At 40.4% G+C, this 15,053-nt stretch overlaps 1 protein-coding gene across 1 annotated transcript in view; it reads right to left on the bottom strand.

The window, feature by feature from the left end:
• The window catches only part of TTN (titin), a 307,241-nt gene that overhangs the window by 18,529 nt on the left and 273,659 nt on the right, over positions 1 to 15,053 (bottom strand). The window contains exons 293-313 of the mRNA XM_087917042.1: positions 14,628 to 14,924; positions 13,939 to 14,526; positions 13,548 to 13,850; positions 13,126 to 13,422; positions 12,571 to 12,858; positions 12,178 to 12,477; positions 11,765 to 12,067; positions 10,853 to 11,158; positions 8,997 to 10,763; positions 8,604 to 8,900; positions 7,057 to 7,344; positions 6,637 to 6,936; positions 4,482 to 6,548; positions 4,081 to 4,383; positions 3,678 to 3,983; positions 3,289 to 3,579; positions 2,878 to 3,177; positions 2,488 to 2,793; positions 1,252 to 1,557; positions 871 to 1,152; positions 36 to 629 (exon numbers count right to left, since the gene is read on the bottom strand). Of these exons, the coding sequence (XP_087773168.1) occupies positions 36 to 629; positions 871 to 1,152; positions 1,252 to 1,557; positions 2,488 to 2,793; positions 2,878 to 3,177; positions 3,289 to 3,579; positions 3,678 to 3,983; positions 4,081 to 4,383; positions 4,482 to 6,548; positions 6,637 to 6,936; positions 7,057 to 7,344; positions 8,604 to 8,900; positions 8,997 to 10,763; positions 10,853 to 11,158; positions 11,765 to 12,067; positions 12,178 to 12,477; positions 12,571 to 12,858; positions 13,126 to 13,422; positions 13,548 to 13,850; positions 13,939 to 14,526; positions 14,628 to 14,924 (10,089 nt within the window). The remainder of the gene's footprint in view (positions 1 to 35; positions 630 to 870; positions 1,153 to 1,251; positions 1,558 to 2,487; positions 2,794 to 2,877; positions 3,178 to 3,288; positions 3,580 to 3,677; positions 3,984 to 4,080; positions 4,384 to 4,481; positions 6,549 to 6,636; positions 6,937 to 7,056; positions 7,345 to 8,603; positions 8,901 to 8,996; positions 10,764 to 10,852; positions 11,159 to 11,764; positions 12,068 to 12,177; positions 12,478 to 12,570; positions 12,859 to 13,125; positions 13,423 to 13,547; positions 13,851 to 13,938; positions 14,527 to 14,627; positions 14,925 to 15,053) is intronic.

Below are 15,053 nucleotides of genomic sequence, written 5' to 3'. Positions count from 1 at the left end.
AGGAACAAAGTTTCACGTTTCACCAGGGCTTTTACCTTTTTGATCTTGCACGGTGACAGCTGTGACTATTTCTCTTGGTTCCGAGACACCTTTCTGATTTTGGGCTCTGACTCTAAACAGGTACTGTTCTCCTTCATTTAATGAAATGATGCTGTGCTCAAAGACTGTAGGTTTCACGGTTACAACTTTCATCCACCTGTCTGTTCCAACTCTACTGGCCTCAATTACAAAGCCAGTTAATCTGCTGCCACCATCATGCTGTGGTTTTTCCCAGGCAAGGGTTACGGTAGATTTAGTAATGTCAACCACCTCCAGTTTCTGTGGCACACTTGGGACTTCAGATATAAGCACTGTATCTGATGTCTCACATGGTTCACCTATTCCATAGATATTTTCTGGCAGAACTCGGAAATAGTATAGAGCGCCTTCCATGAGTCCAGAAATTCTGTAAATGGTTTTGTTGCATTTGGTAGTTATTGTTTTGTAAGCTCTCATGGCAGCCTCACGTTTCTCAATGATATAGTTATTGACTGGTGCTCCACCATCAATGACAGGAACATCCCAAGTTATAGTTACAGAATCTTTTGTGACTTCTTTTACTCTCACGGATCCTGGAGGGCCAGGAGTATCTACGGGGGAGCGAAAGAAAATATTAATTATTTATTACACAATGTTGTCCAACACAATTTTTTTCCTTATTCACAAAACAGTGTGCATAGATTGCCACTGGCATAATCTTGCTTATGACGTTTTTTCTTCTTGCTGTTTGCCTGGCTCTGTTACTTGATTGTGGGGCACTTTCAAATATCTTTTAATTTGTAATGAAATAAAGAAGGTGACTGTAAAAAGAAATAAAAGGGGTTAACTCACCATAGACTTTTACAAGAACTGTTGCTGACTTCTTTCCTGATTGATTTTCAGCCTCAATGACATATTTCCCAGCATCGTACCGGTTAACTTTGTCCACAACCAAGAGTGTATAGCTGTCAGTGGTGTCAATAATAGCCCGACTTGCTAGATCAATACCCGCTTTACTCCACATAATTATTGGCGCTGGTCTACCAGACACTGAGACCATTAGACGTAAAGAGCCGCCGGCTCTGACAGTAACGGTCTTCTTTAGGTCATCAGCAAGCTCAAGAGCAGGTATTTCTGTCAATGGGCAGAGAAATAAAAGATGAGCTTCCATTTGAATATTCTAAACAGATGTTTAAATAGAAATCTATCAATGCTTTATACATGTGACATTACCTAGCCTTTCCACAGGTTCTATTTCGGCTGGAGATTCGCTGTATTCGCTTATCCCATTTATATTGGTAGCAGCCACTCTAAAGCGGAATTTCTGGCTTGGTCTAAGACCAGTCACAGTGAATTCAGTGTTCCTTATGGTGGCTGTAGTATGGACCCTGTACCATTGGTCGGTGCCTTCTTCTTTCATTTCAAGAATGTAGCCCAATATATCAACTCCACCGTCGTATGTGGGTTTTGTCCAAGCTAAGCTTATACTGGTCCTAGTAGTATCTACAACTCTTGGAGGTGAAGGAGGTGCAGGAGTATCTTTGGGGAAAAAAAACCACCAAATTATTATTGTTATTGTTATTATTTTTCTTGAAGGCTTTCAGTCTTTGAGAAAGGTATAAATTTAATTTTGATTGCAAAAAGCTTGATAATGGCATAAATTGTCAGCCTCTTTCTATTTCTGAATATGTACTCTGTCAATGGACATTACTCCATATGACTATTTTCTTTTTATTCTCTCTTTAAAGGTAAATTAAATCTAAGCATACTAATTCTAAACATAACAACTTATCTGTAAGACTTTGTGAATGACTTCCTCAGTCTTTTTGCAAATAATTAAATGAATTGAAATTTTTAAAGGCCTGATATGTTTCAATTCATTTTGACCTCTAACCTAAAAGATAATAGAAGACTTTAGAAAACAAAGTGCTAGAGTTATTAGTTCACCTGATCCAGGGAAACGTTCTCTGATGCAAATACATAGTGACGAATTAGATCATAAGTGCAATATAATCTATTGACACCCTGTCCCTAAAAGGAATTACCTGTCTCAGTTATAAAGAACCAGCTGCCCTTGTGATCTTTAATGCTTAAAGACAAATCTTTTGGTTTTAATTTTTTTTGTTAAAAAATACAGTTTTCTGATTTAAATGGAGCACTATTTCTGACAGAATATTGACTATTGATAATTATCTCAAACTGATCAATCTGGATGGCCATCTATGTCAACTAAAAGAGGAATGAGTCTTAATTGATTTCACTGATTTAAATGCAAAAGCATGTGACCCTGAGAATTTGATCACAAGGTATCAGATAAAGGTCATAAGTGCCATAATAAATAAATAAATAATCTGAGATTCCAAAGTATTCATAAAAAACTCTATTGACTATTTCATAACCATAACTGAGAAACCATTTATATCACTCGATTTGAAATTAACTATAAAGATATTAGTTTTGGGAACTTACAGGATGGTTCTTTGCACAAAATATATTGAGAAGCTTCACTAGGCTCACTGTTTCCAGCAGCATTTACTGCGGTAATACGGAATTGATATTCGCTGCCTTCCATGAGACCAGTAACTTTCAACCTGGTGTCATAAATGGTGTAGTCTTTGTTTACTCGGGTCCACCGTAGACTTCTCTTTTCCCGTTTATCTACCAGATAGGTGCTTATCTCACTACCGCCATCAGATTCTGGTTTCAACCACTGAATAATGATGTGCTCTTTGCCAGTACCCACTGATTCTGGCATCCCAGGAGGCGATGGAATAGCTGAAATGATTTTTAAAGAAAATTAGATATTTCTCACACATCTATCCAGAAGAAAAAAATTAACTGAACTAAGGAGGCACTTACTAAATGAATTTCTAGCAATCATTGTTTCTGATTCAAGTGGAACTCCAGGTCCATACTTATTGACAGCTCTTACACGGAATATGTATTCATTATTCTTGATAAGCCTTGTCGCCACACACGAGTGTGTTGCACACTCTGCATTAACATTAACCCAGTTCAGCCTGCTAGTCTCACGTCTCTCTACAATGTAATGGGTAATTTCTGCCCCTCCATCTTCTTGAGGAGCATTCCAAGCCAAAGTACATTTCTCCTCTGTCACTCTGCTAATGGTGATCTTGCCAGCACATGGACCAGGAGAATCTGTAGACCAGACAAAAGAAAACAAAAAAGGAATTGGTGGAATGATATAACATTGGCTTGGAAAGAAAAGTTTTTTTCTCTCTCAGAAATTATGAAATGTGACATACTCACCAAGTACTTTGACCAAAACAGAAACTTGTTTTGTTCCACTAGCATTTTTAACAGTTAATGTGTATTTTCCAGTATCGCTTCTGTCACAGAACTTGATGATTGCGACAGCATGCTTGCTGGTATATTGCAAAGAGATCTTCTCACATAAATCCAACTCCTTCTCGCCTTTAGACCAAAACACTTTCGGTTCTGGTTTTCCACCAATCGATGCCTCAAGAACAAGATCAGATCCAGCCCTAACAGTTACAACATCTCCTTGTAATTTGGCATCCAGCTCAGCTTTGGGTGGTGCTATGGAAAAAACAGGACAAATAAACTGTCAACATAACTTTATTTTACAATTGACATGTTTAACATAATTTAAATATCTGTTAAGGAAAAAGTCTTACAATATTCATCTTTGCAGGTGACAGGACCTGTTGTTTCGGAACCTTTGCTAATCACACCAGCAGAATTTTTTGCTAATACACGGAATTCATATTCCTCTCCTTCACTGAGGGCTGTTACAGTAAAGAAGTTTTCTGAAACAATGGTGTAATTGCATTTCAACCAGCGTCCATCTCCAGTCACATGATAGGGCTTGCGTTCTACAATGTAGCCAACAATTTTGCTTCCACCGTCATAAAGGGGAGCAGTCCAGCTTAATGAAACTGAAGACCGGGTGACATCTGTCACTTCTGGTCTACCTGGTGGATCTGGAAAAAAGAACATTATAGTCAACATGTAATTTTTTTTAAAAAAAGATTCTCTTAAATGAAAATAGGAATTATACTTTTTCTGTGTTATACTTACCAACTGGGTTTTGGGCCACTACTGGCCTAGAAGCTTCACTGGCTTTGCTCACTCCAGCAGCATTTAATGCGTATGTTCTGAACTGGTACTCCAGACCTTCTACAAGTCCAGTGATTTTGTAGTCACAGTCAAAGCATGGAGTTTTGTTTTCCTTTGCCCAAAGGATTGTGTTGCGTTCTTTCTTTTCAATCCAGTATCCCACAACTTTGCTGCCACCATCATGATATGGCTCCTCCCACCTGATGGACATGGCAGTGGCCGAAACAAAATAGACCTCGGGTCTTGTGGGAGGACTTGGGGGGACTAATAAAAAAAAGAGAAAAATATTAAATGTTTGGATTCTTTTTCAAGCAAAACTGAAGGAAATGTATGCACACTTGTTACGATCATGATTTCCTTACCAAATGGATGCTCAGCCACAACTGGAATGGATTCAACAGGCTTGCTGACCCCAAATCGGTTTTCAGAACTGACACGGAAAGTATATTCCATATATTTAGTGAGATGAGTAACTTTGATCTGTGTACGCTTGACGCTGGAGTTTACGAGCTGCCATGCTGTTGTGCCAGATTCGCGTTTTTCAACAATGTAGTTAGTAATATCAGTGCCACCATCATCTTCAGGTTCCTTCCAGGACAAGATGCAGGATTCTGCTGTCACTGATGATATTTCTATGGGGCGCGTAACTGGACCCGGCCTTCCAATAACTACAACTGTGACAGTGAATGTCTTCACACCAGCAGTGTTCTCAAGAGTCAAATAATATTTGCCGGAGTCACCTCTCATGCTGTCCTTAACAGTCAGTGTAGTTCTATCTTTGGTTGTCTTGATAGTCACTCTATCAGTTTCCTTGAGTCTCATTTCCTCAAGTTTCCAAGCTACTTTTGGAATAGGACGTCCACTAATTGGTATATCAATAGTGAAGGAGCTTCCAGCTTTGCAAGTTATAAGTTGCTTGGTTATTCCACTAAGATCTGCTGTTGGTTCAATCTGTGGCTCTTTAATAATGACAGAGGAGAAAGCTTCTCTTGGCTGACTGTAGCCAGCATCGTTCTTTGCTCTGACCCTAAATTCATATTCATTGTTCTCAGTAAGACCTTCTATTGTAAAAGTAAGCTGCTTTGTTTGACCTGCTTCATGCCAAACTTCAGTTCCTTTCTGTTTCATCTCTAGGAGATAACTAGTGATACGGCTGCCACCATCATGATCAGGTTTAAGCCAAGCAAGTACCACAGATGACCTTGTGGTATCAACAATATCTAATCTCTTAGGTGGAGCAGGTTCTTCAGTGGCCACCACTGGCTCTGTTAATTCACACGGTTCACCTACTCCATATTCATTTTCGGCTGCAACACGGTAAAAATAGGGCACTCCTTCTGCAAGATCAGTGACTTTAGTTATTTGGCGGGTACATTTTTCATTAACAACCTGCCAGCTACGGCGGCTTGCTTCTCGCTTCTCCACAACGTAATGATGGATACGTGCACCTCCATCCAAAATTGGAGCATCCCACATTAAAGTGATGGAGCCTCTAGTGACGTCCTTAAATGTAATAGGACCTGGTGGTCCAGGAGTATCTAGCACTTTCACTGTGAAAGCAATAGACTTGCTACCACTGTTGTTTTCTACAGTAAACACGTATTTTCCGGCATCCGTTCTGTTGCAATTCTCTATCGTTAATGTACTGAATGAATCTGTTGTGTGAATGTTCGCACGTAAGTTGAGATCAGAATCTGCTTTGGACCATGTAGCAATAGGAACAGGTCTGCCCTTGAAGGCAATAAAGAGACGGATATTTGTCCCTGCTCGGACTATATGAGTCTGCTTGAAGCTAGCATCAATATCAAGTTCAGGGGAAGAAAGCCTATCCACAGTTTGTACTGAAGCAGCAACTTCACAGCTTTCTCCTTTGCCAGCGGTATTTACAGCACTGACTCGGAATTTATAATGCTCATTTGGCTCTAAATCAGTCACAGTATACTTGGTAGCGATCAAAGTCTCAGCATTGACTTTATGCCAATCTCCCAAATCAGCTTTGCACATTTCAATGATGTAGCCAATAATTTCCAAGCCACCATCAAAAACTGGTGTGGTCCATTCTAAGGTGACACTCGTCTTTGATGTATCTATCACTTTGACCACAGTAGGAGGACCTGGTGGATGAACTGGGTCTCTGCACTTAATCAGCCTTGACACACCACTAGGTGGCCCGACACCAGCCTTGTTTTCTGCCATAACCTGGAACTCATATTCATTGCCCTGAGTTAGCCCTGTGACTCTGTATCTTGTCTCAGAAATGGGTCTCTTGCTGGATACTTTGACCCAGAGAATGCTCTTCTTTTCTCTTCTCTCCAAGATATACTGATCGATATCACTTCCACCATCTGATTTTGGCCTTGTCCATGTGAGGGTGATGCTGTTTCCTGTTACATTGCTAGGTTCTGGAGTCCCGGGTGCATCAGGAACCGCTGTAGAATGAAAATAGAAGATTAGAGAAAGCTTTGGGGAAGGCTAACTAGCAGAAACACTGGATTTTTCTGTTGATAATGAACTTACTGTAATGTGCTTGTGCTACAAAAGGGTCAGATTCCAGAGGCCTGCCGACCCCAAACTTGTTAGCTGCAGAGATTCGGAACTGGTATTCATTGCCTTTTATTAATCTAAGTGCTGTGTAGCTGCAGGCTTCACAGTGGTCTTCAATCAGCGCCCAGGATACTCTGCTGGTTTCACGTTTTTCAATTACATAATGAGTAATGGCTGCACAGCCGTCATTAGCTGGAGGCTCCCACCACAGTGTTGCCTTCTCTTCTGTAATATTGGTGAAGCGTATTGGGCCTCCTATTTTCCCTGGAGTATCTGTAACACAAACATGCAGTTGTTTAAGTGGTGCTGCATTTGATGGAGAATAAAGAAAATTGATAAAGAAAAGTTACTTAGTTTGAGGCAAGTAAGTTTAGTAAAAAACTGCCAAATTACCTTGGACTCTTATGGTTATGTCTGCTTGTCTGGTGCCTGATGAATTCTTGGCTTCCACCCTATATATTCCACGATGGTCTCGAGAAGCATCTCTGACAAATATGGTACTATAGCCGATATCGGTGGTTATTTCAACGCCCAATCGCTTGTCAATCTCTTCTCCATCTTTAGACCAGGTCACTTGAGGAACTGGCCGGCCTGTGATAAGGGCTTTAAGCCTTATGCTTTCACCAGCTTTGACTGTAAGGCCTTCAAAATGCTCAGCACCAAATTCAATATTGGGTGCAACTACAAAAGAAAAAGAAATGAAGTAACCTTTACAATGCATCTTCACAATATATCACAATATATCTTCCCCAGAATAAGAGCAGTTTTAACTGCATTAATCAATTCCTTTCTATGAATGTGAAACCCATTACAGGTAATTCTTGAGTTACAACTGCAATTGACACCCAAATTTCTGCTGTTGTGCAAGACAGTTGTTAAATGGGGTTTGCCTCATTTTACAACCTTCCTTGCCACCTTGCCACCAACCTTAACAGCCTCCAGTTGTTTTAAGTGAATCACTGCAGTTCTTAAGTTAGTTATACGGTTGTTAAGTGAAACTGGCTTCCCCATTGGCTTTGTTTGTCAGAAGATCGCAAAAGTGATCCCATGATCCACGAACAGTGCAATTGTCATAAATAGATGTCAGTTGTCAAGCGTCCCAATGTTGATCACATGACCATGCGGGGAGGTCATAGGTGTGAAAGCTATTATAAATAACTTTTTTCAGTGCCATTATAACTTCGAATGGTCACTAAATGAATGGCTGTAAGTTGAGGACTACCTATAATAAAAATGCATAGCACAGGGCAACTATTTTGCAAACGTTTCATACGGATTCATTCTGACTGAGTGTTCTGACCCAAGCCTGGTTCCAAGGAAGCAAACACGAGACAAAGGTAACAGCACAACCTTTTAATGTTTCTTTACGAATCCCGTTCCTTCACGGGTAAAAGGCTGCTTCAAACCAATTAGCTTCGATAAGAGTCTTGCCAAGCTTTTGCAAGGCTGCCGAGAACACCAGATAAAATTACTAAGCAATAATTCAAACTAAAGAGTCTTCAAACACCAACTCAGATATTCCTAATCTCTACCAGGCTCAAGTGTAAAACTTCTTTGCCTTCTGCAAAGAACTGCGGTTTCTCAGCTGGCTTTTATCTCCTCAGGGAGGGGCCATTTCCTTCGAGCAGCCCTGCGTGCATGCACGCTGGGCATGGGCTCCTTGGGGACCTCTTCATCATTGCTACTAGCCTCCACAATCTCCAAAGGGAGCATTCCATTCCCTGATGGTCCCGGCCCCATCCCTGCATCACATGCAGGCCCCTCATGTAAGTCTTCTCTCTCTGAGCCCTCAGCTGTCCACACCTGCTGCCAACGAACCACAACACTGAGAAAATCTAACATGCTCTCAAGCTTTTAAAAAGATTGGAGTGCCATACAATGGGATAAGTATAACCACCTATGATAACTACTACTACTTATTGTCACTAAGTAAGACTTACCAGCATCATCTCGGGTCATGATATAGCCTGAAGACTGAGAAGGAGGGCTGATAGTCCCAACAGCATTTCTTGCGAGGATTCGGAATTCATATCTGTCTCCAGGGTTAAGTCCTGTAACCGTATATTGGCATTCACTGACGTCGATAAAATTGCACCTGACCCAACGGTCTTCGGGTCCTTGCCGTTTCTCAACACTATAACCCGCAATCTTGCTGCCTCCATCACGCATGGGTGCAGTCCATTTGAGAGTAATTGTCTCTCTTGTCACATCAATGTAATCAGGGGTGCCAGGTGGATCTGAATGAAAATAAAATGTGTTCACAGTAATCAGCAAAACAATTCCGGCAGGCTAGGAACATAGTCATTTAATACTGAGTGTGCTTAATCACTTACCAACTGGGGAAACAGCCAGATGGAGTTTGCTTGGATCACTAGCAGGGCTTATTCCGGCAGAGTTTTCTGCATATACACGGAACTGATAGTCCAAGCCGTCCATTAGACCAATAATTCTGTATTCCCTACTAGATATTGGTGAAATATTTACTTTCTGCCACAGGATGCTATTTTTTTCTTTCTTCTCCACATGGTACCCAGTAATTTCTGCACCTCCGTCATAAAGGGGAGCATCCCAAGAGATGGTCATTCCATCAGCTGTTATATTGTAAACAACAGGCTTTCCTGGTGAACCTGGAGGCTTAAACTGGTGTTTAGCTATGACCTCTACTGAGTTAAGTGGTGGGCTTACTCCGTATCTATTTTCTGCACGAATTCTGAACTGATATTCTACATCCTTCACAAGGTTTGGAACTTTGAAGGTTGTCCTTGATACACTAGAGCAGATCATTTTCCAGTTGGTTTGTGAAGTTTCTCGCTTCTCCACACTGTAGCCTGTAATTTCTCCTCCTCCGTCATCTTCAGGAGGATTCCAGGAAAGAATCATACTGTCTGCTTTGATTTCATCTAGCTTGATTGGTCCTTTGGGTTTAGAAGGTGGGCCAAGTGTGATAACTGTAAAGGGGAATGACTTTCTGTGGACGACGTTATCGAGAATTAAGGTGTATTTGCCACCATTTTCTTTCTTCACATTCTTAATGCTTAATGTTATTTTGTTTTCTGTTTTCTTGAAGCGAACCAGTTCACTTTCCTTAAGAGGCATGTTGTCTTTTAGCCAACTCATACTGGGTATAGGTTTTCCCTTATATGGCAATTCAAGATGGACATTGTAGCCTATTCTCACTGTTATCTGTCCTCCAGGTATATCAGAAAGATCTGCTTCAGGTGTTATTATGTAATCTTTCACTGTAATTGGCCCAATTGTAACACCATCGCTTCTTCCTTTTTCATTCTTAGCCGACACTTTGAAATCCATAACAGAAAGCTCCTTAAGTTTTTCAACTTCAAATTCGCATGCCTTGCTTATGCCTGCATATGACCATTCTGTTTCATCCTTTAATCTTTTTTCAATAACATACTCAGAGATGATACTACCACCATCAAACTCAGGTTTGGTCCACTGTAGGATGACAGAGGTCTTGGTTGAATCTTTCATGGTTAAATCCCTCACAGGTCCAGGTACTTCTGCGGCTTTCACTGGCTCCAGTGTTTCACAAGGTTCACCTAATCCATTTTCATTTTCTGCAAGAACACGGAAGAAGTAGGGGATCTTCTCTGACAAGTCAGTTATCTTGAAGGATGTATTAGAGCACTTCGCTGTAACGGAAGACCAAGCTCTCTTTGTGGCATCTCTTTTTTCAATGACATAATTAGTAACTTCAGAGCCACCATTTATGAGTGGTGGTTCCCATACCAAAGTCACAGTTCCACGAGAAACATTTTTGAGGTGCAATCTCTGGCATGCAGATGGAGTGTCGAGCACTTTGACATTCACAAAGGAGGTTTTGGCTTTTCCAACTCCATTTTCAATTGTGAGGGTGTATTTTCCTGTATCATTGCGAGTGACTTGAGGAATGCTGAGAAGAGTAGATGATTCTGTGTTCTGGATGGTGTATCTTTCGTCAACACTAAGATTTTTGTCACCCTTTCTCCATACGACAGTTGGAGGTGGTCTTCCCTTGAATGGGATCATTATTTGCACGTCTTGACCTGCTTTAGCTACAATGGAGGTCTTGAGAACCACATCCAAATCGATTTCTGGCTCTTCTGCAAAAAACAACATCAAATTGTTAACCCTGAGGAAAAGCCAAAAATACAACAAAAAACGGAAAAGAATAAAGATTAAAATTTCATACCAAGAATGTCTTTAGCTTGTACAGGTTCTGTCATTTCAATAGGTTCACCTTGTCCGGCATAATTTATAGCAGCTACACGGAAGTAGTAATTGAGTCCTGGCTGAAGTTGAGAAATAACATATTCTGTCGTTCTCACTTCTCCTCTTGCACTCACTACAGACCATTCTTCTTCATCACCTTCTCTCTTTTCTATAGCATAGCTGGTAATTGCACTTCCTCCATCGTAAGCTGGCTTAGTCCAGCTAAGTGTGATAGACGTCTTTGTAGTATCCACAACCTTTAGCTTAACAGGGGCCCCAGGTTTTTCTATAAAACAAATAAAATATAACATGAAACTTCAAAATATTAGCTATTTAACAGGTGGAACAGGAAAACATCAGTGAGGCCTGCCTCCACCTTTTGGCCTTCCAGCAGAGCATTAAAACTGGCTCTGCCAATTGGTTTGGGGCCCTGGTTGAGGTGCTGTATACTGGAGGTGACTGGTGGGTTAATAGGGAAGATGCCACCATTGTACTATTCTTGCTTCTGGTTTTCTAGTTTTCTAATCTTATTGGAGGACATGAAAGGACCCTCCTCAAACATTGCATTATTTTGGGCAATTGGGCAACCCCTGAGCAACAATGTTGTCAGCAGCAAAAGCTTTTAATCCAGAAGCATGCTCTGGTTAGCTTTGCAGGTGCTTCTGCCACGAATACCAACGGACCTAATCTTGTTAATTTTAATATGTTATTTACTTATGATTTTACTTATGAACTGCCCAAGCTTTACAGTTTACAGCATGAAATGGATGGCACATAAATTAAATAAAGAAACCAATAAAACCATGTCCTTGTTTCCTATCATGCCATTTCAAGAACTTCCATTTTTGGTTCCTTTTTAACTTTGCTGACAATTGCATGCCTAAGTTCTTACCAATAGGATCTGCAGCTTTGAAAAAGTCAGATGCTTCAGAGAAGGGGCCTTGGCCGGCTGCATTCACAGCAGAGACTCTGAACTGGTATTCACTGTTTTCAATTAGTCCTGTCACTTTCTGTCTGGTGTCCCGAATGGTTTCTTTAACGACTCTGAACCAGCCTAGACTTTTCTTATCACGCTTTTCAAGATAATATCCGCTTATTTCACTACCACCATCCATAGTAGGCCTGGTCCATGTTACAGTCATTGACTGTTTGGTTATCATGCTGATCTCTGGCACACCAGGTTGTCCAGGAGTAACTGTATTTTTATTGAGAGAGAGAGAAAAAAATCACATTAGACCAACCTAACCAATTAGCAAATACATCCTTAAAGATGTTCCAGAATACGTTCATTAATGTCTATCTTACCAAATCTATTTTTAGCTACAACACTATCAGATTCCAGGGAATCGCCAGCACCAAACTTGTTTACCGCTCGTATACGGAAAACGTATTCATTTCCTTTTATGACTTTTGTGGTAGTGATGTTGCAGTCTTCTTGTTTTTCTGAGACCATAGACCACACCACGCGGCTTGTTTCACGTTTTTCAACAACATAGTGTGTCACTGTGGCGCCTCCATCATCAGCTGGTGGTTCCCACTGAAGTGCAATCTTTTCAGCTGTGACTGTTTTAAAGTGAACAGGCCCACCTGGAGGTCCTGGCTTATCTGTTGAGCAAATGATATCCATTAATATACAAGCATGACCACTGCTAGAGGAATTTAAAAGAATAGTGAAGTGTAATACTTTTCAAAGCATACCAAGTATTTGTACTTTAATGGTAGCAGATGCCGAACCCATGGCATTCTTTAATTTCAGTTCATAGCTTCCACTGTTGAGACGAGTTGCATCTTTGATCAGTATAGAGGCGAATTCAGTGGTATTTTCAATAGATATTTGGGCACTTGTTTGTATTTCTTTGCCATTTCTAAACCATTCTATTGATGGTATGGGTTTTCCTGAAATCCCAAGTTTGAGCTTAACGGCAGTGCCAGCTTTATATTTGACCACTTCTGTATATTCTGGTGGAACATCTATTTCAGGTGCACCTTAATGAAAGATAAATGGAATAAGAAGGTATTAATATACTTTATATGCTAAAAGGCTCACAAAAGAGCAGCTAAGTGAGAAGAAATATGCTGTTTGACTAAAATTCTGCACCATCTGATACCCAAAAGAAAATCAAATATAAGTCTCCATGATACTGTCATATTAAGAACTCTTGAATTCAGCTGCATATTTATGTCAGTGATAATAACTCAAATCCTATAAATAAAACCAAGATAAATGGGGGGGGGGGTTAATCCATTTCTTACCATATGTGTCTACACAAGTGACAGGTCCTAAAACATCTGATGGGTTACTAATTGAACCCGCAGCATTCTTAGCAAAGACACGGAATTCATATTGAGAGCTTTGAGTCAATCCTGATACAGTAAACTGGGTTTCTATGACGTTGGTAAAGCTGGCCTTTGCCCATCTTCCATTTGGAAAATCGCGTTTCTCCACAATGTATCCAGTGATTTTGCTACCACCATCAAAAGCGGGTTGTGTCCAAGAAAGGCTGACAAACGTCTTGGAAATATCTGTGACTCGAACATTTCTTGGTGGTTCTGCAATTGGGAAAACAATTGCATTTGTAATTAACATTTATAGAAGTATCCAACACTAGCCGACCAATAATGTTTTGCACTAAAGTCAACATTAGAAATGCGACACTGTGTTACTGAATACATACCGCATGCATCAATTGCAAGAACTGCATCAGATGGGTGACTTGGTTTTCCGATGCCTGCTGCATTTTCAGCGTAAACTCTGAATTCGTAAATTAGTCCAGCAGTAATAGTAGTGGCCTTGAAGTGAGTTGTGCGTATAATCATTTTATTCACTTTCTTCCATAAAATACTGTTTCTATCCTTCATTTCCAGATGGTAACCAATGACAGCACTGCCTCCATTAGAAACTGGCTCATGCCATCCAACAGTGATGCTTTCTCGGGTAACATTAGTGATCCATGGTGTTGAAGGTGGCCCAGGTATAGCTGAATAAACAGGAGAGGCAAGTTAGCAAAGTATATGTCTATGTCTGAACAATTCATACAACCAGAACCAAAAAATGGAGGTACTTACTATAAGGCAGTTTTATAACTACACACGCTGAATCAAGATGATCACTAATGCCAAAGCGATTTTCTGCTTTGATACGGAACTGATACTCTTCTCCAGTGGTTAACTTCATGACTTTAATCATATTTCTAGCAACTGTTGCAGACACCTCAGACCACACAGCAGTGCTTGTTTCTCTTTTTAGCACAATGTAGTTTGTGACTTGGCTTCCGCCATCGTAATGTGGAGGCTCCCACTTCAAGGTGACTCCTTCTTCAGTGATGTCACTTACCACAACAGGACCGACTGGGGGACCTGGTCTATCCAGGACAACAATTTTGATGAAGGATTTTGTCGTTCCACTGGAGTTTGCAGCTGTGATGTCATATTTACCAGCATCGGTAGCCACACTTTCCTTAAGGTTAATAATTACACACTCTGCGGTGGTTTCTGTATTAAACCTCATGGTTGGCTTGAGAGGAATGCCATCTCTGGATAAAGTCACCTTTGGCAAGGGTTTTCCAGAAATTGGAATCTCGACCTTTAGATTTGAACCAGCTCTCACATAAATTGTATGGTTTGGGAAACCTTTCATATCCACTTCAGGAGATTCTGAAAAATGTAATAATAGCACATTAAAAATACCGAAAATGCCAACGATTCCATGTTCAGTTAAATTCAGACAACTTTATTCTTAATAATGGAATACATACCCATTTGTTCTTTAACTGTGACAGGAAGAAGAAGCTCTCTAGGATCACTGAGACCAGCTTCGTTTTCAGCAAATACTCTGAAGAAATAATCCATGTTCTCTTTGAGACCTTGGACAATGTGATGGGTTGTCTTGACTACAGCACATTTGACCCATTTCTGCTGCCCTTTCTCTAGGGCTTCAACAAGGTAGCCAACAATTCTGCTTCCACCATCATGCTCGGGTTTTAGCCATACAAGGGACACACTGTCTTTGGTAATTTTTGATACTCCCAGTTTTTCTGGTGGGCTTGGTTTTTCTAAAAAATAGGGAGATAAATTGAGAACAAAAACATGCCAGATGCATACTTATTATTTGTAAGATACTCTGCAAATAAATATTGCGCATGGATAAGCTCAAAATTTGACTTCCTTATATATATTAGAAC

This window comes from Pseudonaja textilis, chromosome 1 (genome assembly GCF_049901715.1).
Source record: "Pseudonaja textilis isolate UNSWEBS1 chromosome 1, rPseTex1.2, whole genome shotgun sequence".
Classification (NCBI taxonomy): domain Eukaryota; kingdom Metazoa; phylum Chordata; class Lepidosauria; order Squamata; family Elapidae; genus Pseudonaja; species Pseudonaja textilis.
Note: the sequence above shows the minus strand (reverse complement) of the source record. Positions and strands in the feature narration are given on the sequence as shown.